Source organism: Cebus imitator, unplaced genomic scaffold (assembly GCF_001604975.1).
Source record: "Cebus imitator isolate Cc_AM_T3 unplaced genomic scaffold, Cebus_imitator-1.0 Scaffold219, whole genome shotgun sequence".
In the NCBI taxonomy this organism is placed as follows: Eukaryota; Metazoa; Chordata; class Mammalia; order Primates; family Cebidae; genus Cebus; species Cebus imitator.
The window spans coordinates 2,220,855-2,246,918 of NW_016107534.1; the positions used below are offsets into that span (position 1 = coordinate 2,220,855).

Sequence of the window (26,064 nt, forward strand, 5' to 3'; positions counted from 1 at the left end):
CCACCATGCCCAGCTACTTTTTTGTATTTTTAGTAGAGACGGGGTTTCACCATGTTGACCAGGATGGTCTCGATCTCTTGACCTCGTGATCCACCCGCCTCGGCCTCCCAAAGTGTTGGGATTACAGGTTTGAGCCACCGCGCCCGGCCTGGAAGTGACATTTCTTTATCACCTACTTCATATATATATTATTATATATATAAAATATATATATGTTTATATATATAGATATATTTATAAATATATTTTTATATATATGAGATGGGGTTTTGCCATGTTGCCCAGGCAGGTCTCAAACTCCTGAGCTCGTGAGCCATCCACCTAGGCTTCCCAAAGTGCTAGGATTGCAGGCATGAGCCACTGCATCCAGCCTATTACCCACTTTTAAAACCCCAGTTTACAGATATCTTTGGTTTTATTTCTTTCCTTCCCAAACTGAAGAAGGCTATTGGTGCTCAGTGAGATGTGGCCTCTGTAGCTGGAGAGGCATTTGTCAGGACTCAAATATAAGCTGCTTATTAATAATGAAGTTTGGATGGGTATGCGCTATAGGGATTCCAGGGTGTATTTGTCTATAAAACAGTCATATTTTAATGGAATGACTTTTCTCTCTCCTCCTGCCCCTCTTTCCCCTTCCCTATCTTCTTCTTTCTTTCTTTCATGAAGCATTCTACCAATGTTGTTTATGGGTGTCTTTTGGTTTCATTCTAAAGAAATGAAAGCATCCTTTCAAGTTCTTAAAATTAGGACTAAGTCCATATCAATCTTTGTTGTTTTCTTTCCACTTCCTCCTCACATGAGGAAGAATGATTAGGAATTATTGAAGTGCAGTCATTGTTCCCATGAGTTCTTGATTTTTGTATCTCCAGTATCTAGAAAATGCTCTCAACACTCAGTTGTATTTGTAATCACAGACCTATTCATAGTCTAAATACTCCTTAAATATGAGCTACAACTTATTGGAGAGATTTGTTTAGGAGAATATTCTTTTTGCTTTATTTGCTTTAAGTTCCATACCTGTCCATTCATGAGTCTGATTTTGTGGGATCATGCCTTTATGTTGCCCTATAACCACAGCTGTGCTGGTAGACTGTCAAAGGCAATAGACACATGGCTCTCAGAGCCTGGAGTAAGGATGCCCTGCCCCAGAATGCTGCAGCTCTTGACAACCCTTGATGTTCCCATCACTCCACATGAGCTACCAAAGCCTGGCCAGAGATGTCGAAGCATTTGAATTTTCCTCTGTTTTCAGCCTGTATTATGAATTCTGGGAAAGTCTCTAGCCACTGTTTTGATCCTCTGGTGGTTTTCCTGGTGGCAGGCCTTGTTAAACAGAAAATGGGCTTTAAATTGTTAATCAGTGTAAACGGATTTAAAAAATCAATTTCAGTCATTTTTAGAACTACATAAGTTGAAGGGGGAAGTGAAGAATAGTGAAGAAGGTGGGAGAGAGATTTAGTAAATCTATAAAGCATGTGTGCCACCTCAAATGTTTCCAATTATTGAGGCTTCCAAAACAGAATCTCCTGTCTACGGATGCAGCTTGCTTATGTGAGAAATGCCTCCTAGATATATATGAAGAACAAAAATGGGGACAAAAATATCAATGATCCAGATTCACAGGATTTCAACCAGTGGAGACTAGCTTTCAGAAGTTACCTGTTGCTTTCTATGACTTTTTCCTTGTTGGAGACTTGGTTGGAAAATAGTAACTTGATAAAAGATACTGGTACATGGCCCATTGTCTCTTCGTCTCTCTCATCTATAGTTTTTGCCCTTACCATTTAGAGATTTCTTTTGTCAGCTTACAGAAGCCAAATCTGTCTCAAGTCTGAAATTGTCAGGTTCCTGCTTGAAAGAACATGGATGTTAGAGGTCTTAGTGTGAACTTGTATGGAAGATCTAAAGAGAGCCTGGCATTGGGCCTGTTCACTGTTGAGCATTTTTCCTATTTACTAACTGTCTTTTGGGATAGGGAGCCCACATCCTCCATATATATGAGCAAAAGAACTAATAATCTGAAGAAAATAGTTTTTCAGTCTTCTGAGCTTTCTACCCCATTATTGAATCCTGTGGTGACCTTCCTTACTCGTTTCTAATCTAGTTGCAAGGAAAGATATCAGCACCCTGTAGCTTCCCTTCTGGATCAGCCCCACAGTAAAATATCCCCTGCATAGCTGACAATAAGTAAGATCAGCCATGTGGTATGTCAGGAATCAATATCAGAATTCTGTCAACTGCAGATCACTATCTGGGCTCTTCTGAGAATGCCTGTAGTTCTGGGGAAAGTACACCTAGTTTGTAAATGGAGTAGAGGCAGTTTTCCAGCATTAAGACATTGGCGCCTTTGAGGGTCATGGGTGACAGAGGCCTGGGATACATACCTGATGTCTCACAGTAAACAGCCATGGGGTACCTTTTGCGCTTAGTGTATAAAATTTTATCACAGGGCATTGAAGTTACCATAAAGAATATGTAATAAATGTATGTGTGTGCAGGCATGCAGCAATCTGCATGAGATATGTGCCTCTACTGTTGATGAAGTGACCACAGTAGTTCCCCTTGACCTGTAATTCTAGTTACCCATGATCAACCACAGTCTGAAAATATTAAGTGGAAAATTCTAGAAATAAACAACTCATAAGTTTTAAATTGTGTGCCTGTCTGAAGAGCCCTATTCAGTGATGAGATATCTCACCCTCCAGCCCAGGCTATGAATCATCACCTTCTCCACTGTATCCAGACAGTATGCACTACCCACATCTTAAGTCTCTTAGTAGCCGTCTCAGTAATTAGGTTGACTGGCTATGGATGCTGGCATATTGCTACAATTGTTCTGTTTTATTAGTAGTTATTGTTGTTAATCTCTTACAGTGTTAAATGATAGGTTAAACTTCATTATAAGTATGTATGTATAAGAAAACACATACAGAGTTCAGTACTCTGTGCAGTTTCAGGCATTTACTAGGGGCCTTGGAGCATATATTTCTTGTGGATAGGGAGGTACTGCTGTATTATGGATATACTACCCTCTTAATTATATTTTATTTCTTTCCTTTACCCGTGACTAAAATATATTGCAGGCTCATTTTACTTTATTCTGAATATGTGCCCACATGTGTTTACCTTAAGGAAAATATTCAGCTTTTCTGATCTCCATGGATGCCTCAGAGACTGATAAAATGTAGATAGTTTGTAAATGAAAAATGTGAAGTTCAAAGAGCCAGATAAAAATCTATGAACGAGAGCCACTGGGTTATCGTATCTTTTTCAGATGGAGAAGGAAGGGGTGTGTGTGTGTGTGGGTATAATGGTGTTATTCCCTGGGCCCACTCTCTTGATACTGTTGAGGCCCAGAACACGATCCCCCACAGGTTGACATTTTGACATGCGGAGAGGTCTCTGATTTTGTCTACCTCACCCTGCTACCCACCGTCTCCCGCAGCGCAGGGAGGGACTCTTTTCTGGAATGTCCTATTTGACTAAGATAGCTTCTTTCCCACAGAAATGCAGTTGTCTTAAATCCCCTTTCTAGAGATCTCACCAGATAATCAGAAAAGATGGACCACTGGAGTAATAGTAGAGAGTGGGCCCTATCACCATCCTCAAACTTTTCATATATTCTTCTGAGGGCAGCTCAGAGGGATTTACCTGGAAGACGATTGGCTTAATAAGACATCCTTGGTTTGCTCTCACCTTCCAGTAATGTCTGCCTCCCACTTTCTGGGCCCATTTATTCTCCCTGAAGATTTATTGCTCCTCAAAAAAATTACCGCATTCCTCATCTCACCCCTCCCCTATCAAAAGGGGTACATAAGCTTCTATACCACCCTAGGTTATTGGATGATCATTCTGTGATTCCCACCATGCTATGCACATTAAAAATTAAATGTTATGTGCTCCTTCTTCTGTTAATCTGCCTTTTGTCAGCTGATTTTTAGGAAGCCTTCAGAGGGCAAAGGGGAAGTTTACCCTCAGCCCCTGTAATATCTTTATTCCTTTAACCCAGTTCTTTTTTTTATCAAGTAGTATATTCCCTTTAAGTTAGCTCTACTTATATGCACCAAATCTTCAAAGTCACAGAATGCACGAACGAGTGAGACAGAGTATATATGTGTATGGGGAAAGTTTTATCTTTATTGTCCCTGTTGAAATATGCATTACCTTTGTTTGTAAATATAACTGGACAGGCAAATGCGTAACACATAGTCTGGTTCTCTCATGAAGAAGCAAGATCAACTTTGAAAAGCTCTCTGCCTCTTCATGGTTTGACTCTATGAAAAGTTAGCAGTGGTTGGTGTTTGGTGTCAAATGGAAACAATTTTTTTTTTTGAAACAGTCTCACTCTTTCACCCAGTCTGGAGTGCAGTAGTGTGACCACAGCTCACTGTAGCCTTGATCTCCCAGACTCAAGCGATCCTCCTGCTTCGCCCACCCAAAGTGTTAGGATTATAGGCATGAGCCACCACACCAGCCAAAACAATTCAGTCTTAAAGCAGTTAGGGCAGAGGCTAGATGTAGTGGCCCATGCTTGTAGTCTCAGGACTTCGGGAGGCCAAAGTGAAAGAATCGCTTGTGCCCAGGAGCTCGCAACCATCCTGGGCAATATAGTAAGACCCTTTCCCTACAATAAAAATTTAAAAATGAACCAAGCATGGTAGCATGTGCCTTTAGTCCTAGCTACTCGGGAGGCTAGGGTGGAAGGATCCCTTAAACCCAGGAGTTTGAGGCTGCAGTAACTGTGATCATACCACTGCACCCTAGCCTGTGTGACAGAGCAAGACCCTGTCCCTTTTATTTAAAAAAAAAAAAAAAAAGAAAGAAAGAAAAGAAGAAGAAGCAATCAAAGCAGATTAAAGGTATATGCGCTAAGAGAGGTAGTCTGGCTTGGGGTCTCAGAGCCGCATAGGAGGTTAAGGATGATCAGTCATACAAGGTATCAAGGTCCAAACTGGGTGCGGACATCCAGATGGAAGGTGGCTCCATAGCCAGGCATTAAAGACGGAGTGTCCACTTGGGAGCGGTGGCATCAGTGTTAGAAGACCCGTTACACTCAGGAGTATCAATCCTACAAGTAAAATAATAAGGATAAAACCAGGTTTCTCGCCATCAGAGAAGGTATTTACAAATACAAGAAGGAAGAAAACTAGAATGAACCCTGTAGTGGCGGATTGGAATTTTAGATATTTGTGTGAACTCATGGTATGTTGGTTCAGGTTCTACAAGAAGCACTTTGCCAAGAAGGATTAGATGTGCAAGAGATTAACTGGAGAAAACTCATCTCAAGGAAGATGGGAAGAGAGCCCCAGGATGCCTGTGAAGAGCTGTCAGACTGTAATGCAGGTCAAATCGCTGTGCAGAAGGGATAGAATCAAGGAAGGTTAGCTAGGGAATGGCTGAGCGGTGGGCCTGTTCTAAAGAGTTTCCCCAAAACTTGATACGAAGTCAAAATTGTCCATCATAGGAGCCCTATGTCCCTCAGCAATAGGCCTGCCTTAGTATCTCTGTTGCACTCCACTATTGGCTGGGAGCAGCTGGTGGGAAGCATAGCCTTGGCTGAAGTAGCAGTGATTGCTTTCAGAGCACAGCAGCTGGGCTGTCAGTCTATTATGCTTCCTGCAGTTGGAGATCCAAGAGGCACATTTTCATGACTGCCACACATGGTTTTCAATAGATATAGATAGATTTAGAAATAAACATATAAAAATAAATATAGATGTAAATGTGGGCTCCTTAGATAAATGGCTAATTTCAGATCTGGGGAAGACAGTACAAGATAAGCCTGGAACATGTTGTACCAGAAAACAGAGAAGCGCTCAAAAAAAGGTAGGAGACATGTCTAAAGGACACAGAAGTTCTGGCTCCCACTGGCCACATTGGGAACAATTTGAGTGTCAAAGACCAGTAGTAGTGGATTATAACTGTTTGACTAAAATGAGATTCCATGAATTTATACTAATACAAACAAATAAATGAATAACTTGGGAGTTTAATGGGAGGTGAAAATTATATAGTTCAAAGTGTCTACTCACAAAATATCTGTTAATTACAGTGGAGAAGCCTGGTAGACACCACCCAAATCAAGTGATCAAGATTACCATCATCAATAAATGATGAATCAGTGCTTAATTTTACTATGGTCATGAAGAAACATCAGACAAACCAAAATAACTGACCTGTAGTCTTCAAAAGTGTCAAGGCCATAATAGTCAAAGAAAGACTGAAGAGCTATTCCAGACTAGAGTGACCTGACCACTAAATGCAACACCTGATTCTGAACTAGATCCTTTTCTTTGAAGTATTCTATTAGAACAGTTGGCAAAATTTGAGTAGGTTTGTGGATTAGATAGTAACAATGTGTTAATATCCTAGTTCTAATGTTTTTTGAGTATGCAGGAAAATCTCCTGCTTCATAGAAAATGCAGAATAGATTATTTGAGGAGAGGTACAGCAGATAGGCCAGTCGCTCTTAAATAGTTGAAAGGTATGCTCTTCGTACGGTTATGTGCAACTTTTCTATAAGCTTAGATGGTTTCAGCATTAACACAAACACACATTATGAAGTAATCTGGACAGTTTTAGACAATTATCAATTGCCAATATATTGTTACTACCAATATTGGTAGAGGTGGGGGAGGCAGGCAAAAATATGATCAAACAATTGGGGCCTACTGTAAATGAATTTCACCCCCTAGGATTCCTGTTCTGTTGTATGGTTATAGAACACATTTTCTCCATATTGGCATAATATAGAACCCCACGGATTCACTACTCTCTTATCATGGGTAAGTTTGAGCTTATATTACAAGGTGCTTGCTGTGGAAATTAACTGGAGGAGAAGATGTCAACTACTTGTCTATCTTGTGAGCAAGACTGCCTGTGAGACCCATGTCATTTGTGTTTGTTTATATCAGGAACCACCTGATCATGCCTAATGGAAACTGTTGACTTTTAATAGAACCCTAAATATCTCTTTTAGTTTGGAGAAGCATTTCAGTCCTAGCACTAATTTTCTTTGTGTTTCTAGCTGATAGGGAGAGTGATGGCTTACTGTGAGACTTCCAAGGCTGTTAGGTCCCTTTTTATATGCCAATTGTGAATTATCCATTCAGGCCAGACATGTGTAATTGGAGTAGAATTACTGACACACTCAAGAAAGAAGAATTTATAAATTTGTCCAAAGCAGCATAATGTCATGGCACACAATTTAATGTTCCCTCTTCTTACTGGGCAACTGATCAACACACTAATGTCAGGTTCGGAGCCATCTTTAGCCAGGGGAAAATCTCCTGACCTTTCATTAGCAGCCAAAAGAAATGAATGAGACAGTCAAGTATATGGATCTAGGCTAATTCCACTTTCTCTCCCTCCCTTTCATTCTCTTTTTAAATTGAAGTCTCAAATAATTGAGAGGAGGAAGACAAAAGCTGGGAAGGCATGCAGAAAGTTATCGTCTTTGATTCCATGCTGGGAACACTTGGCTAGGAGAATAATGTTCCAGTGCTGTATTTCCAAAATAATTAGGTATTTTTCTTTTCTTGTCTTGTCTTTCCTTTCCTTTTCCTTTTCCTTTCCAGACAGAGTCTCACTCTTGTCGCCCAGGCTAGAGTACAGTGGCTCGATCTTGGCTCACTGCAACCTCTGCCTCCTGGGTTCAAAATATTCTCCTGCCTCAGCCTCTCAAGTAGCTGGGATTACAGGCACCCACCACCACGCCAGACTAATTTTTGTATTTATAGTAGAGACAGGGTTTCACCATGTTGACCAGGCTGGTCTCAAACTCCTGACCTCAGGTGATCCACCTGCCTCGGCCTCCCAAAGTGCTGGGATTACAGGGGTGAGCCACCGTGCCCGGCCAGGTGTTTTTCTTAAAAGAATATCTCAAATTTTCCTGGATGTTTCAAAACAAAAATTTTAAAATGTGCTTTAGTTTTGCTATGCTTTTTAAGTTATTTTTTAAAATCCTAGATGAGATAAATGATTCAATTTAGAAAATACTATCTACTTTGTGCACAATACTGTGCTTGGCACTGGGATGTAAAGCAAGAAAAGCATGGCCCCTGCCCTCACAGAGTTTATCATTCACCAGGGAAGATAAAACAATGAATAAATAATTGCCATACATTGTGATGATGTATCACATGGGGAATACACCAAGAAGAGAACACATGTGATTCTCATATGCATGGCACGTCGTAAATGCCCAATAATGATGGTTGTTATCATTTCATGTATTTTTATTCTCGTTACTGCTAAGCACCAGCATCACAACTGTTCCTCCAGGAGAAATCTATAATTAGGGGATAAGAAGCTAAGGGAACATGGCTTAGATGCTGAGCTTTAAAGGAAAGAGAGAAGAAAGCAGTGGGCAGGGTGTGGAGTGATTTGGGAATCTAAGGCCTCAGGAACTCCATATGGCAGGTCTTAACTGCTTTGTAGACATTTGCTGATAGAATAAAGAGGGCAGGGACAACGAAGAGTAGGGAAAATGCCCTTGGTTTTTCCTGGCCAGGCAGGTACTCAGTAATTCTTTGAATTGATTTGAGCAGCACTAACTGGGGTGGATCATTAAACATTTGTGTTGTTTTTCTTTTTATATCAAAGCTTGTTTCTGTGAATTCTTCCTTGCCTACTCTGCCATTCCCACTTTCTCCTGCAGACCCTGTGTATTGACTGTAAAATGTCAATGCTTAGTAATTCAAAATGCAGTAACAAATATTTCTTTGTTCTCTTGGTGTTTAAAATGGCCATGACATCTCAAACTATCAAAAGTGGAGTTGTCCCCCATACAACTCCCCAGCCTTCTTGCTAGTTCTTTGATGGGTGGAGCCTCTCTTGTTCCCTGCTGGGGCTCCTTGGTGACAATCTTAGTTATATCCTCACCACGTATCAACATCTGCATCTGCTGATTTGAGGCTGTTGCCTTCTCCATGCTGCCAAACACAACTCTGTGATAATGACAGCATTTGCCAACACGCTTATGCGGTGACTCAGGAGACAGGGTGGCCAGCAAAGCAGCCTCTTTGTGGGAGTGGATTTTGAGAAGTGCTAATTCCGTGGTGGTTTTGGAGATATTAATACCGTGCTGGCAGTAGATAAACAGGCATCACAGGGGCACATAATGAGAAGATAATCAGCCACCACATCTTTTCCTCCTTGTTCTACCGACACGTTTATTTTTTGTTCTTTAAAAAACAAAAGTATGTTCTCCTGGGGTTTGACAAATAGAGCCCTTAAGTTGCGTAAACATGCACAGATACTGGTTGGTTCAGCTCCCAGCATCCTCACAGTATGGCTTTCTAAGAACAACTGGTTTGTTAGGAGTTAACCACATTTTCAAACAATACTCAGTCATAGCATATGGCACGGTAGCCTATTGCTTACCATAGCCTCTCCCTAAAGGGCAGCAAACCAGATGGTTTGAGTAGGGCCTTTGGTGTAATTATGACAGACACAAAGAAAGACATAACCACCATTCTCCCTCAATAATATCATGCCTCTTGTTTTCCAGTATTTGCTGTAGTTAATTATACTTAATTTTTGAAAATTTGTTTTTGTAGTTTGAGTGTTCATAACAAAGTTCCCTCTCCAGGTTGGGGAGGAACTACTCAAATAAGCACCATTAAGTGTCTGCATGCCGTTTTCCATTTATCCTTCTCTGGTTAGTAGATGCAGGCCACAGAGTGGCGTCTCTGTGTGGCATTCCCAAGTGTGAGCAATATTCTTATTCCGGCAAAAAAAAACATTCATTGCATTTGATAATTACTTTGCATTAGAGTCTAACCGAGATCTTTTGTAGCTCCTATGTAGTATTGCTCCAAAACTGGTCATCTCAGATTTTATACTTTATACTTTCTTTGTTTCCCATCTTGATTTATTTTTTTTCTTTCTTTTTTGAGATAGGGTCTCATTCTGTTACCCAGGCTGGAGTGTAGTGGTGTGATCACAGCTCACAGCAACCTCAGACTCCTGGTCTTCCTCCCTCAGCATCCCAAGTAGCTGGAACTATAGGCATGCACCAACATACTCGGCTAATTTTTAAATTTTTAATATGGAGATGGAGTCTCATTGTGTTGTCCAAGCAGGTCACAAACTCCTGGGCTCAAGTGATCCTAGCGCCTGGGCCTCCCAAACTGTTGGGATCATAGACATGAGCCACAGCACAAAGAATTTCCTTCTACTAGAATGCTTCCTTCCTGCCTGCCCCTTCTCTCTTCATTCATGGTCTTATCTTTTCCAAGCCAACTTTGAGTAGGAGATCGACTCTCAGGAGTTCTTATAAGAGAAACAATGTTATGTTAAACCAATGTTTCTAACGCCACCAAACCAAAAGAAGACATTTTCTGGTTGTTCTGTCTGCTAGAAAGATTTTCAGAAATTTAGGTCATGCTTTTATGTGTTCAGTTTTTTCTCTACGTGCCTAATATTTTATAACAGACTTTTCTTGAGGGCAGTGGCTTGTTTATAGCATTCTGTAAATAGCCTGGCATAATGTGGGCTTTTTACAGATATTTTTTGTCAGTTTTTTTGTATGGATTGATATAGCATCTGACTGTACTAACCAGAAAAATGCTGAGCTAGGGAACTTTGTTATTTAACCTTTTATTTGGATTTCTAGCTTAGCAACTCATTGGTCTTGAATGAGTTGGCTTCTGCCTCCCTCTGCCAGAATGTGTTAAGACCTCCAGGTGCTTATTGTTATTATTTCTGTTGACTGAGCCCCATATGCATTTCTAGTCCTCACTGACCTATCTTTTCTGTTGCAGAAACATTGCTGAGGCTCTTGTCAGCAAAGGTCTAGCCACAGTGATCAGATACCGGCAGGATGATGACCAGAGATCATCACACTACGATGAACTGCTTGCTGCAGAGGCCAGGTAAGACCAAAAATTACTAAACACATGGGGACCCACACCCTCACTTGTTTCTCTCCCAGTATTGTGCCTATACCTGAGCAGAATGTGTTGGAAAATAACATGCTGAGAATGCTTTTATTATTATTCCAGATTTTCCCCATGAAAAGAAGGACACACTTTGAACTTGCTGTCTAATTTTGGTTAAGTGTACTTGGTCTTCCATGTTAAAAAATATGTAAAATAGGTACACATTAGATATGATCTCGCTCTGTAGCTGTATAAAAGAAAGCATGAATGAGTGCACAAGAACAGATATGTTTATCATCATTCCCGGGACTAACAGTGAAGCTGTGCTTATGTGTGAAGTACATTCCCCTCTGTTTCTTATCTCCAGAGGCCTCTAACTCCCAGCCCCTCCCAGTTATCACCTCTAGACCTTTTGTCATGTACAAAGGAAATGAAAACATTTATTAGGAAATGAGTTTTGGTTTCAAACACTTTTGACAGCTGGCAGGAGAGTGTTTGAGAAGCCCTGTGACATTTTACTTTTGTCCTTCATCCCTGTGGCCGGTTGCCCCAAGGACATGCATGCTCAGCAGTATTTCTGGCCATTGACATTCCTCAAGGCTCTTACTCAGGGAGGCTTTTGTCACTGGGTAGTGTGGTAGTTGAGTGATTCCCAGACTTCCTGGGAAACAAAGCGAAAACTGCGCTACTTTTTACTGAACTGACTTGGATAGCTCAGCAGACTGCTTGGACTCGACCAAAATATATCCATTGTTTAAACGTGATTACAGAGGCTTCCTCACTCAGCAGTTTTCCATAGCCTCTAGGACCCATTTAGTTCTAGGAGTTTGGTAATTGTCAGGTTATTTTCTACAGTTAGAGGAGGAATGATTCTGGGCACATGTTATCTAATCTCGGCTTCAGATTTTGTCACTGAATCACTTCTCTTGCTCTTTGGCCCATAACATTGCCCTGATGTGTGACATTTACCTCTAACACCATGTCACATCCTGATGGATAGAGCATCTGTAGAATGTCACACAGAATGTCAGCCGAGAAATCAGTCTGTCAGGCTGCTGTGGCTTTTGGATTCTTTCTTGTGGGCTTTTCCCCGGAGACCCTGTCGAGGACCTCATTCTTAAGTACAAAAAGTCCAGTGAAAATACTCACATCTTTGGTTGTTTAAAGCTCATTAATGGTCATTTAAAATGTGTAGTTCATGACTGGTATATTCTCGTAAACCTCCTTACTTTCTTCTCTCCCTACCTATATTATCAGTAAGCAAGGCAGCCCCAAAGAACTCATGGTAAGAAATGTGACTTCATGTTTCTTGGTTCTGTTGGTTTTTTTTAAAAAAAAAAATTAATTTTAATTTTTGTGGGTGTATAATAGGTGTATGTATTTGTGGGTTACATGAGATGTTTTTGTACAGGCATGCCATACATAATAATCACATTATGTAAAATGAGGTATCCATCCTCTCGAGTATTTATGCTTCATGTTACAAATAATCCAGTTACACTCTTTTAGTTATTTTTAAATGTACAGTTAAATTATTACTGGCTATAGTGACCCTGCTGTGCAATCAAATACTAGGTCTTATTTATTCTTTCAAGCTATTTTTTTTGTACCCATTAACCATCCCTACCTCCCCTCCACCTTCTCACCACCCTTCCCAGCCTTTGTTAACCTTTGTACTCTGTGTCTCCCTGAGTTCAATTGTTTTGATTTTTAGGTCCCACATATAAGTCAGAACATGCAATGTTGTCTCTGTGCCTGGCTTATTTCACTTAGCATTATGACTTTCACTTCCATCCATGATGTTGCAAATAACAAGATCTCATTTTTTTTTAATGGCTAAATAGTACTCCATTGTGTATAAGTACCACATTTTCTTTATCCATTCATCTATCTGTTGATGGACACTTAGGTTACTTCCAAGTTTTGGCTATTGTGAACAGGGCTGCAGCAAACATGGGAGCACAGATATCTCTTCGATATACTGATTTCCTTTTTTTAGTCGGTATATACCCCGCAATGTGATTGCTGGATCATATGGTAGCTCTATTTTTAGTTTCTTGAGGATCCTCCAAACTGTTCTCCGTAGTGGTTGTACTAATTTATATTTCCACCAGCAGTGTATGAGGGCTCCCTTTTCTCCACATCCTTGCCAGAACTGATTGCCTGTCTTTTGGATATAAGCCATTTTAACTGGGGTGGGATGATAACTCATTGTAGTTTTGATTTGCATTTCTCTGATGATCAGTGATGTTGAACACCTTTTCATATGCCCATTTGCCATTTGTATGTCTTCTTTTGAGAAATGTCTGTTCAAATATTTTGCCCATGATTTTAATTGGATTATTAGTCTTGGTACTGTTTGATCATCTAGCTCCAGTAGGAAATGGATAATTACTGAACTATCCATGGGATTTGGGGGGTGGGTCCATGCTGGGCATATTCAGCCCAATCTGATGGCAACTTGAAGAAGAGGTTATCCATTTCTGGAGTAGCAGGAGCCCATAGCAATAGTTATGTTTTCCATGCAAGCTTTACATTGCCACTAGTGAATATGTAATTCTGACAGGCAGGTAAGCATGGAAATAATTTGCAGGGCTGCTCTGGAAAGTGAGGCCAGAATAAGCTTTCTTATTATGCTGTTAGAAATAGCCATGTTGTGCTATAATGCTTAATGAGTATTCATAGATAGTGAAATTTTTTAAGTTTTAGGTTTTAAGACGAAAACAGCCTTTTTAGTCTAGAGCTTATTTTGTGCTGAAGTAACGTAACAAGATGCTTGCTTGCTAAGGCAGTGAGCTGCCTAGAGATAATTGTGTTGAGCCATTGCTTTCAGACTGATGGTGGGAAAATTGGCTTCAGGGTCATTGCACTGCTGCAGGTTGAGTAAACTGAGAGAATTAACCACTTTCTATGCCCATGAGGCATTACCATAAGGCAACACAGGCCTCATAAAGAATGGGGAGAAATACTCAGCATGAACTATGAGGGAATTTTTGTTTGAAGCAGTCTTGTCGGTGAGCCTCAGGATGCTAGCCTAGTGCCATCTTCTCAATGCTAACCCCCAGGAAGGTGAAGTTGGATTCAAGAAAGATCAGAATACTTGCTAGATAAGAATGGTGGTTTTGCAGCCATTAAAAAGATTTTCAGTGTAGAAGCCCAATCCCATGCTTTTGGTTTTGGTGGTGGTGGTTGTTTTGAGACAAGGTTTTGCCCTGTGTCCAGGCTGGAGTGCAGTGGCACAATCATGACTCACTGTAGCCTCCTTTTCTTGAAAATGGTAAAGTTGACCACTTTTCAAGACCACCTGTGTCCTGACACTGGCTTATTTGAGTTCTCCTATGTCACACTCCCCATGTTCCTTTAGCATTCTTCTTGCCTCTCTCATGTTACAGCATGTCAGAGCTCTTTCATGTGCTTCTTCTGCTTCTTATCTGACCAAGTATTGAATATTGTCTGAGTTTAGGGTTGTTTTCCCCTAGATAGATTAGCTGTATTTTTTCTAGTTGAACTCTGCTTTGTGATTTGATGCCCCTATCGGTGCATTTTCTCTACCTCCCAGCTTCGTGTCCTCTGCAGATCTCATTAGTGAGTTGTTTACTTCTGTTCTGGGCCCTGAATAAAACCCCTAAACAAGAATAGCTTTGGTGTTGACCCCAAGTCTCTCACTGCATGGACTGTCACTTAACTGTCTTTTGTTTATCATCCTTCAGCCACTTTTTAATCTTCAGCGATTGTGTACTGAACCAAGCCAGTTTGAATTAATTTCCCAAGCAAAATTTCTTAAGGTCCTGTATCTAATGCTTTGGCAAAGGCCAAATTCATAACATCTGCCGCATTCATATCAGTATTCGTTCTGAAACTCTTTAGGTAAATAATAGACGAGTCAGGTGTCAGGGCATCATTCTGCCCAGTTCCTCCCCATCAGGGTGTCGATTCTAACAGACTTCTTTGACCCTGGTTATTGCTGGTAATATCAGCAGTGGTGCAGAGTGCTCTTCTGTTGACTTTGCTTTCCAGTGCACTGCTTGGCCATTAATACTCTCAGAGAAACATTGTAAGCTTTGGGGAAAGGGCAGCCCGTTAAACTCCTCTGACTTAGGTCAGCACAGCTGCCTGCCTAGAAGTTGATGAGCTTTCCCAGGGCTCTGCAGCCCCTACTTCCTCTGCAAAGGGATATGATCTGCCAGCCTTTCTCATATCATTTCATGGGAGCTCAGGGAGCGATGCGGTAGGCACTCATTGGGAGACCAGATGAGACAGAGGGGGAAGAAGAATAGCAATTTGCACTTTGCCTATTGCTTTCAAGCATATCCACCTGCCTGCATAGACACAAACTCTACCACATCAGCAACTCTGTTCAGTTTGCTGACCCTTCAGGGCTCTTTTATTCAGGTGCCCCTCTGCTTCTGGGAAACCCTCATTATGTCTTAAATACATGGCCCATCTAGAGGAAGCTACATCTTTTTTGTTTAAAGGGTAAATAAACCTCACACTGCCAAAAGGTGGCCTTCCAGCTCGGTTTTCTTTCATCAGCTGCCTCCTCTCTCATTACCTTGTGTCCCAGCAAGATGAGGTTTTGTAATTTTCTCATATGCTCTCAGGCCTTGTTTCTCTCATAGGCTTCATTGGAAAGCCCTTGATGTTGTCCCACGGTTCTGAGAGTTCCAGCATGTGTATCCTCTGTTTTTTTTCCGCCCCCGCACCCCCAACACAGAAAAAAGAATTTGGATGCCGATGACCCACAGTTCTCTGTGACACTCCTGAACTTGGTCTCCCTTTTTAGAAGCATGATATGGACTCCTTAAGGAGTATGGCACATCATTCCCGTTCGGCATGATCCTGTTTGATCCCCATATTGACTTCCCAGCATTTCCAGTACCTCTATTTGTTTCAGTGTTCCTCAGTTAGCTGGTCTGCTGCATATGCCTAGAGTCTTAACGAGTCTTCCAAACTTTAAGCAGAGCTTTTAACTTCTTCAGAGAATATTTCTTATATCCTTCTCCAGTATTTCCAAGATAGTGAGTCATTACCGGGACCCTTCTTACTTTCTAAAGTGTCACAAAATTCTTTCATATGCTCTATTTTATGATTTGGTGTTACACATCCAAGTTTTGATTTTGGAGAGGCCAGAATGTGAATTTCATCATCCTGCTAGATGTCTTCCAAGTGGAGCTTTTGTTGAGCATGTTATGGACACTGAATACAAGTTGGTAATGTTTAGAGTCAGATCAGAGCATGGCTGTGTGCTATTTTCTTTAGACATGGGGGATATCATCTATGTACATCTTCTGATACTACCAGTAGCTTTATTTAAAAATGTAATATCTTAAGAATTCCTAGAAATTGTTTAGAATCTGTAGCTCTTTGCAAGAAAACACAGAAGTTATGTTAGTTCAGAAGTTGGGACTTTATTCCTTTAAGGTACCTTTTAATTCTAAGATTTGCAATTTCAAGATTGGATGTATATATTCAGAAAAGAAACTGATGCTCCAGCTTGACTGGAGGAAAGCAAGTGTATTGAACAGCCTAGTGTCTGAGCAGATTTAAATGAATTTAGGTTCATTCTGGTCATACATAATGAGGTTAGGGTTATCTCAGGAGAAGAGAAAAGGGCAGGTTCTCTCTTATCTTTTCATGTGTATTCTGTTTCTTGCCTGGCACACTACAGATTTAGAAAACCATGGTGTTGTCATCCATCTTTGAGAGGCAAGTGTGAACCTGCCCTCATCTCAGCGTCGCTTTGGCACCTTCTCTTCCCAGTCCCCTAAAGGACTCATTTTTCTGATTCAGCAAACCCTCTTTTTAAAAAACAAAAAAAAGCCAGCACTCCAGCCTTGCCGTGTTCTCCAGCCCCAGTCTCCAAACTCTAAACCCATAAGCACCAGTCTCTTGCTTTTTTTAGTGAGATTGGCAGTGCCCTCATATTGTACGCTTCTGTGCTTAAACCTGTAGGAAATCTGCACTGGCATTTCTGTCGCTGACTTTGGTCAAAAGCAACAAACAAATTGATAACTCTTTCTTTCTTAAACCAATATTCTTGGTCATTATTAAGAGGGATACAGTATTAATTGCATGTTTCTCTTGCTGACACAGTTAACGGGAGCCATGGTGAGCTAAGTTCTATATGTTCATAGCAGTGACTTGTAAATATATTTTGCAATTTCATTGAATGAAGTGCTTTTAAGACCACTGGGAAGGAAATGCTCTTGGTCTTCTACTCTGGACTTAGCTAGGAGCTCTCCCTTTTTTTCTGATTAATAGGGAAGTTTTTCCATAAAATTTCAATAAATGGGGGAAAAGTGACTTGTGCCTTTAAAAAAAAAAACTGTTCACAGGGTCCTTCATATCTATGTCTTCAGTTTTACTAGCATTCACATACTGGTTATGAATGGAATGTGAAGAGTTATTTGCCAGCATTTTTTGTTGTTAAGTTAAAAGATACAAGTTTAGTATTCTGAAATGGAAGAGGTTAGTACATTAATTTGACACAGTTGTGATTTGTTAAATATCTTGATAAGAAGCAATTTTTTTCTCTATACCCGTTTGTTTAGACAGTTGGCATTGAACTTGTGTGTTTTGAAATTTTATAACTGATATATCCTATCACAGAGTGTGTAGATTTTATGGGTTAATCAGTTCTCTAAGAAAGCAAATCTTTCCTCTGTCAGAATCAGTGGTCAAGGCTGGTTTATTTTGTATGTGATGGCTTTGCATTCATTTCTTTATTCTTTTTTTTTTTAAGTGTATCCTTGGTTCCAGGCATGGGCAATAATAGTGGTGAACCAAAAAGATAATAGACTCAACTCTTTACAAAGCATGCAATCTCAGAGGGACAGGCATTAATTTTATTAGTACTGCTGGATTTTGTTGTTTTCACTGTTTCTTCTCTTTTCTTACCTGTTTTCTTAGCCTTTCCTCTTTCCTCCCCCTTTATTTTTAACACTCCTTGCCTTACATCTTTTTTATTCCATCTCTCACTTTTTTTATTAAATGGTTCCATGAGAGCATCTTTCTGCAATTCATCTATTCTGTCCAGCCTCTATTCTTATTTCTTAATAGTTTAATGGTATGGCTTTAAATAAATGAAGATTTCTTACTTTCAATCTAATGACCTCAACAAGTGAAAATTCTTTTTGAGTAAAAGTAGAACCTACTGAATACTATGAAAAACTGAGCTTTTACTTGAAGTTTAATGGTAGATTCCTGTAACACCAGGGTACTGTTGGATTTTTAGCTCAAGCATCATAGGAGGCAGTAGTTGGGTGCCTTACCACTGCCCTCTTCACCCTCTGCATTACATCATGCCAGTACAGGTTGAAAGCCAACACAGAGGAAGAGACTGGCCTTTCTCTTAAATGTCCTAATGGCTTCCCTTCTTTTTTAACTTTGGAAATGCACACCCCCACTACATTTTGGTCTTGCAGTTAAGTGTCATGGTCATGAGGTTGCTAGTTGGATTCAGCACGTGTCTTTATGTATCAGTGTGGAGGGCTTCACTGTTGAGGAGTAGGGAAGATCAGTTTTTGCAAGTGGATGTGATAACAGGAAAATGCAATAAAAGAGCTGGTGTGGGGAAGTGATTTGACGATGCAGCTGAATGTGGGGAAATTTAGCTTTTCCCTTTCTTCAGAAAAGATGATGCACTCAACATCCAAATAGCAGTAATCAATCTGCATTTAAGGCAGCACAAATGGCCACTTCTGGAGAGCTGTATAATGTCTCCATTTCCAAATAGTTTTCTCCTTCAGGATATTAAGAGGATCTGTTCACTCTCTCCATCCCGTCCTTCTCTTCCCTCCCCTCCACCCCTTGTTCCTTCTGAGGTAACTCATGCTGTGAGACTTTTCTTTATGATTCATCAGTGGCTGGGGTATAGCTGGCGCCCTTTAGCTTTATCTCCTGTCTTGAGTAGCAAGCTGTGGATAGTCCTGCAGATCATGGGTAGATGATGAACTGCTGGGAAGCTGTCCTCCTTGGCTCTGTCCTGTAATCATTAGTCTACGCTGATGGTATTCCTTCAGAGAGGACATTGTTCTAGGCTAAAATTCCTACATGAATTAGTCATCATTGTGTCTTCCCCCACCCCCATCCCCCAAAATAGTCTCAGCTATGACCCCTTATCTGTCTGGAACTGCTTGTCTGTTTTCTTCCATCTCACTCTATTCTTGGCTAAGAGGCTCTTGCACCTTTCACACAACCCAAAATATTTGATATGTTGGAAGGTTCTTATACTGGGAATATCATTTCAATCAAAAATAAATTGTAACAATAAAGTGATAACACTTGACCCTTGACTTTCTTGAATGTCTTATAACTTGCTTCCCTAAACCAGTGGCTCTCAAACCAGCCACATCACTGTCACTTGGAAACTTGTTAGAAGTGTGAATTCTCGGCACCCTGCCCCCTGAAGTCTCTTTTAACATGTTCTTCAGGTGACTCTGATGCACACTAAAATTTGAGAAGCACTGCCCTAATCAGTTCCTTATCTTTGTAAAACAAATCAAAGTGTTTGCCCTTTTATGGAAGACTGATCATTTAATCTTCATTGTAATTGGAATTACAATTGTGGTTATAAGTAACAGAGAACAAGGCATGGAATGGATGAGCTTTGGATTTCTATAGTATGTCCCAGCTCCTTATTCCCCTTGACTCCTGTCTTTTTCCCCATTCCTCAAACTCTGAGTTCATGGCTTCTTAATTCGATTCCTTCTGAGTAGCCTCCACCAGCTCTTGGCTAATTTAATGTGAAATCATCTCAAGTGTTACCGTGCTTGCTTGCTTTGGCTCATCTGCAGCGTCAGGTGGCTGAGTGGGTCGGAGAGCTGAGTCTCTTTTAGGCATATCCCTATCCTGCTTCTGCTCTAATCCATAGAAATCTCTCAGGAAAACTGTAGTTCGAATAATTAATCACTGATACATCAATGCACAGAATTTTATAGCTGCTTGTGAACGGGAAATCCGCTTCATAGCTTTCTTTCATTTGCAGGATTCTTTACATCTACATTTCTTGTAAACTCCCTTGTACATTTCTGTTTTATCCTAAGCTGCTTCTGACTCTACCCTCCACCAGTACCCTCCAGCTTTGGGCCCAGAAGTTGAGAAGGATTACTTCCCATTGCTCTTGCTTTTGCATCAAGGTCAGAGAGCCAAATCTCTGGGGTATGGCAATGAATTTTTTCCAGTAGGTCAGAGTAAATGTAGCTCATACTGGAAAACCATTTTCCAAACTGAACATTGTCACAGAATTGTTGCTTTTCTTGCTTTTCACTCAGTCAAAAGACAAATTAAAAATTTCTGTAACTGGTATGTTTGTGTTACAGTAACAAGTATTTTACCAGGTGTTTTGAGGGTAAAAACAAAAATACATGCTCTAGCGGTGATTTCAGTGAACAAGTAAATAATTACAAAAATGGAGAATATATATGGGTAGCTGGGATACATAGGGAAAGGAGCACCCAAACTGATGGGTTATCTACAAATAGAGTCCATGAGAGGAGGCATGTCCTGCATGGTTTGCCTTGGTAAAGGGAGATGGAAAGCAAATGACAATTTCTTGCCCTTTGACAGCAGTTTCTTATCCTAAGGAAGTAATTGGCAAGGTGCTTATCAGTTTGTCTAGAAGTTATTCCTCATGGCATTATCTATAATAGTAGAACTATTTATATAAATATCTAGCAACAGGGGATTGATTACAATTTTGAACCATACATTCATATATGATAGATTTCCTGTGCACCTATTAAAAGTGATGATTAAAGGGTGTTTTTTTCTTAAAATGGGATTATGAGTCATTGTTTCCTGAAATTTTTTTCTGATGGACTTTGTAATCAGAACAGCAAAACTATAAAATCAGTGTTGTTGAGGCAGCTTTGAGTAATCCACCTTCCTGAGGTGGCCCTGTCTTCTTAAGAAGATTTTAGACTGCTTATAACCACTACTACCTAGCTCTAATATTCCTTCGATCCTAATCTGGGATAGTAGAGTATACAACTGTGCTCTCCTCATCTCTAGCATTGAGTTGGCGGTTCTCTGCCTTGGAGTTCATAATCCCTTTCCTCCCCCTTACCTGCCACTGCAGATCCATTGTCATACCCAGCACAATAGCATGTGTCTTCATTCCTTCCTTATGTTAGTTTTAGACGAGATCATTACCTAGAGTTCTTTGTTATTTGCTTCACTGCCTCGTAATACCTGCTGACTCATTAGTCCGCCCACCTTCCCTTGACCGTAGGACTCAATTTCCTCATTTCCAGTCTATGCACTCTCAATCTTTTCTGTCTTTCTCATCTGTAATTCTCATTTTCGTTGAAAATGCAGCTGCATAATCTTAGTGCCCCCACCTACCATTCTGCACCTGCTCCTGATCTCTATCTTGTTTTCTGAGTGGTGCCTCCCTGTTGCTTCTCCCAGCTGCCAAGGAACTGGAAGAAAGGCCAAAGGAATTGTTTATTGCTGCTGTGTTTCATTGATATCTGTATTTGGTTCATGCTGAAAAACTGTATTCCTCAATGTGACCCGAAACACAATGAGATGTGCTTTGGAAGTTTACCAAGTTTTTTACTGTTTGTTCTGCTTTTTAACCTTTTCTTTTGGAATTAATTTTTCTTCCTACTGAGTCATTTCTCCTTTAGTATGTAGTAGGAGTTCCTTGCAATCCTGCTATTTGGTTCTGTTTTATTGTTTACAGTGGTCAAGCTTTGCTCCTACTCACTGCCACTCAGATTCTTGCCCATCTCCTGCAGTTCCAGGAGACTTAATGTGGGATGTGATGCTTTTGTTCTGGATGCTCCTTTGCTTTTGTTTCTGCTCAGAGGCCAGTCTTCAGCTGCTTCTGCCCTGCAGCATAGATCATGAAACTATGCTTCCGGGAAAGCCAACAAACCCCATTCTTTTCCCCTGCAGTCACTTGGGCATTGTCCCCATCTCCAATTTGAAATATTTTCGCTGTTCTGCATTAGTCAGTCAGTTACCAAACATTTGCTCACCTTTACTTGGCACACTTTAATTAAACTAGATGGCCCTGAATTTGTATAATTATGGAAAGATTGCTGTCTGTTAAATACTATAATAAAGATTAAGGGCAGAATACTAACCCTCAAGGGGCCCTTAGTCTAACTACAGAAATAAAGATTAATACATGAAACAACTTGAAAGTCATATGTTGCAGTTTATATGCTGAACTGAGTGATACCTATGTGTGTCTGTGAATGTGGGTGCGTACTACATTGTTGTAGCGTTGACTTAGACTGACAGGTAGAATCAAGTGGGAAGCAAAAGCCCAGGGGACACACATAATTAATAACTTGCATGTAGCGGGCATGACGAAAATGGGCCTAATTGGACTAGGAGTAATGTGGAAATCATGTATATACGTAAACTAGGACCACATGGTCGGGGCCCATGAAAGCCAAGTCTGATAATTTCCACTTGATTTCACAAGCTGGTTGTCTTTGTTTGGGGTATAAGTTGGGGAGGAAAATGATGATGTTGATTTTTATTGAGAAATGATGTGACAGTGGTGTGCAGTGTTCAGTCAAAGTGTGTGTAGTTTCAAAAGGGACTGATTGAATTTAGTTAAAATACTCCTGATGCTATCTTGAAATAAATTGGTGAGGGCCTAGCCCAAGAGAGTTCCAAAAGGGCCAAGTGAGCAAAATTAGGAAAGAATGTTGGATGTAGGGGTAAAGCAAAAACAGAGTGAAGGGACATCATAGAACCTGGTTACCAGGAAAGCATTGTTAAAAGGAAGTTACAGATGAGGAGATGTGTTCAGGGGTTCTGATCTCTCTCAGCTCTGTAGCCTCCTTGCCCCATCATCTCCCTGCCACCTATTACATGCCATTTCTGCTTTCTATCATTTTATTTTCATTAGATCTCTTTCATATCTGAACGTAGTTCTTTTTGTAAAACTGTTGAAAGCTCCTGCTCCCTCAGAAAATTCACAAGATACTTTAGGGTGGATCAGAGATATTTCTAGCATCCAAGCTGATGCTCAGTATGTCCCCAGGTTAAGAATTCCTGATGTGATAACTATTTTATGATTGTGATAAGGTTGAATCTAGCCATAAATCCTTTGAGTTTCTTTGTAAGCTCACAAAAATGTTTGTTCAGAATAACAACCTGCTATCATTGAATTGGCAGTAAGATGGAGGCCTGTTCATTGGCACAGGAGAGGCTGTGACTGTGGTGCTAAGACTTCCAGCTTGGAGAGCATTGGTCTTGGGATTTTCTAGATGAACCAGGGACTGCAAACCTAAGAGCAGACTCTTGCTTGGCATGAAATGTGTGCAGATTCTAATCTTGTGCTGAGACCATGGAGATGATCTCCCCGCAGAAATGTCCTTGTCTGCCTTTGCAAAGCAGTGGGTTTTTTCTTGTAGAGGAAAGGAGGCAGCAGCTACCATGTGAGAATTTTCAAACTTTGTTGTTTAAAGAAAGCAGAGTTTTCCAGTGGTCTGAATAGAGTTCGTCTTCCCACACGCAAGCACCATACAGCCCCGTGGTTCTTAGAAACAACCTAGAAAGCTGAGTTTTCATCCTTGTGTTGCCCTCCGCTCCTTGGCATGTATGCGGATATATGCTTACTTTCCCTGGCTGGTGATGATGTTTGTCCGTTATTGACACTGGTAGTCTTTGTAGCCTTTTTACCGCTGCATCTTGGAGAAGAAAGCTTAGGAGTAGGCTGTGTTCTGCCCCACTGCTTCCTTTCTCCTGGCTGGCCTGCACACCAGCCTGCCTTTGTGAGCAAGTGGCTATTAAGCAGACACAGCAGGAGAAGTTTAGAAGTCAGTAGTTTCATTCCTTGCCTAATGAAAAGGGATGCAGAGCTGTGGCTAAGGCCCGCAGGGAAAGGCAATGTGGGGAGGGGGAGTTCGTGCTTGCTCTGTAGAGCAGATACAGTGGAAACTAGCCTATGGTCTGCCTACCTTCCCACATCGCAAAGACAGAGCTCCACAAATCTATCCCAGAGAAACTGGGTTATGTGAGATGCAGAGGAGGACCCCACTGAGAAGTGGTAGCAAGGCAGTACACCTTGTTTTCAGCAGAGCCTGGGTCTCCATGTCACGTATCCTCATAGCCTGGAATAAAGACATACTCTCCCTTTGCAGATAGCAGTGGCAGGCCTCCCCTGTTGGCATTCGCTCCTCTCCTCTGTGCAATTCATTCCTGAATTCCTACCCTGGGCACTTCCCCCAGATACTCTTCCGTGGAGAATCTCTTGCTGTGGCATCAGCCTTGTGACAGGCAGAGGGAGGTTTTCTGGAGATGGCTCACTAAGCGTTGTTCCTGCAGCCGTGTGGGAGCCAGAAGCTTGGCATGGGGAAGGAGACCTTTGCTGACGCAGGTCATTCTGCTCATTTCCCACAGATCCCTCCCACTTTGTAGCCTGGATCTTATATGCTACTAAAAGGCTAGAGTGCTTCCTAGGTGGGCATATTTGAATTTAATGGTTAACTACCTTTTGTTAACTTTGAATTTCACTTCTCTTTTTTGAAGAATTAACAAAATAAGGACTGCTTCTCAGTTTATATATGATGAGTTTATAATTTCTTGCTGCCTCTTGAATGTGCCAGAAATGGATTGAGTTTAACGATAATATTTAAAGCGTGAAAAAATTGTCTTTGAACATTTTCCCAAAATTTATGCCAGAACACAAGTAAGTATCTGATAATATGCTTTTTAGAAACAGGGTAGAACATGAATAATATTAAGACAGTTTTAAAGATCGTGTTGCTGTTATTGTTTTAAATGTCATATGTACACCATAATCCACATCTTCCAGTTTTTGATGTTAATTTTTTCCTCTTTGGTAGCATATTTAGTCTTGGTTAAGTCCTAGATTTCTGCTTATAGCACAGAGATATTTTGTGGTCACAGAAAGAAGGCAGAATTATAGTTTCCCACCTCACTGCTTTTGCCTCAAGGATCTTTGCTTTCTAACTTACTGCTCAGGCCCTGTTCTTTTTTCCTTATAGTGTATGAGATGCTCTCTAGCCCCCAGGAAAGGCCACAATTTCAGCGGTGCTCTAACTTGAACCTGTCTGTTTACAGAACAGATCTGTTTATTTTGTTTGTCCTTGTTTTTAAAGGATAAGGCTGTAGGCATTAAGTGCCCCATAGGACCTGCAGAAAGCTTTGCAGGTCTTGCCTTGAAGGAGGTGAGGTATGGTCAGAATGGGAGGGAACATGTCTTGCATCACAGAAGCTTCGATCTTAAGGCTGCTCCTTCCAATTTACAGTAGCAAAATAAGGAGAGCCTGTTGGTGGCAGAGGAGGTTATAGAAATAGGACATGCAAGATGTAAGCAGGGCTTTGGGAGGTGGAAGAGTTGGATCATTAGTTGGCTGCTAGCCACCAACCTCTAGTCTTTGACTGGTAGCCTGCAAATCCCAAGGGGTGAGGGGCAAAGCTTGAGAATCAGCCTTGGTCCCTGACCACTAACAGGATCCCTGAATGATAAATCATTAGAGGAAATTGTAAAGGGAAGTATTCTTACCCATTTGCAATTTCTTTTACTTTATTTTGAGACAGAGTCTCACTCTTTGGCCCAGGTTAGAGTGCAGTGGAACGATCTCGTCCCACTGCAACCTCCACCTCCTGGAGTCAAGCAGTTCTTCTGCCTCAGCCTCCCAAGTAGCTAGGATTACAGGCATTTGCCGCCACACTTGGCTGAGTTTTGGACTTTTTTAGTAGAGTCGGGGTTTTGCATGTTGGCCAGGCTGGTCTCGAACGCCTGACCTCAAGTGATCTGCCCTGCCCGCCTTATCCTCCCAAAGTGCTGGGCCCCATTTGCAATTTCTAGAGCTGAAGCCCGGTGGCTTCAGGAGGAGCCAGGAGATTCAAGGAATTTGGAAGTGCTGTCTTTCAGTTAGCATTTCAGATCAGAGTGAAAGAGAGGCTATGATTTTTATTTTCTTGTTACTTCAGTACTTTCCCTCATCAAGGAGTAGACACTAGATAGTAAGGAAAGCTTTTGTTGTTTCTGAACCAGAAGCATTTCAAATCAGTGAGTGAGGGACAGACAGATCTCCTGGGATGAAGGAAGGGAGCTCAGGTGGATGATAAAAGCCCAAGTATGACTGTTCTTAGCACTGAGCAACACCCACCCAACAAGATTCATGGGAACATCTCTAGTTCTCTGTCTCTTAAGCGCAGAACTCTTCCCCGCTGATGTCTGCAG

At 41.0% G+C, this 26,064-nt stretch overlaps 1 protein-coding gene and 1 pseudogene across 2 annotated transcripts in view; one reads left to right on the forward strand and one right to left on the reverse strand.

Annotated features, from left to right (window-relative positions):
- The window catches only part of LOC108318489, a 30,368-nt pseudogene extending 21,436 nt beyond the window's left edge, over positions 1-8,932 (reverse strand).
- The window catches only part of SND1 (staphylococcal nuclease and tudor domain containing 1), a 459,246-nt gene that overhangs the window by 230,391 nt on the left and 202,791 nt on the right, over positions 1-26,064 (forward strand). For both annotated transcript variants that reach the window (XR_005203511.1, XM_017549554.2), the window contains exon 13: positions 10,767-10,877. Coding sequence is in view for 1 of the 2 variants with exons in the window: in XM_017549554.2 (XP_017405043.1) it covers positions 10,767-10,877 (111 nt within the window). In the remaining variant the exon portion in view is untranslated. The remainder of the gene's footprint in view (positions 1-10,766; positions 10,878-26,064) is intronic.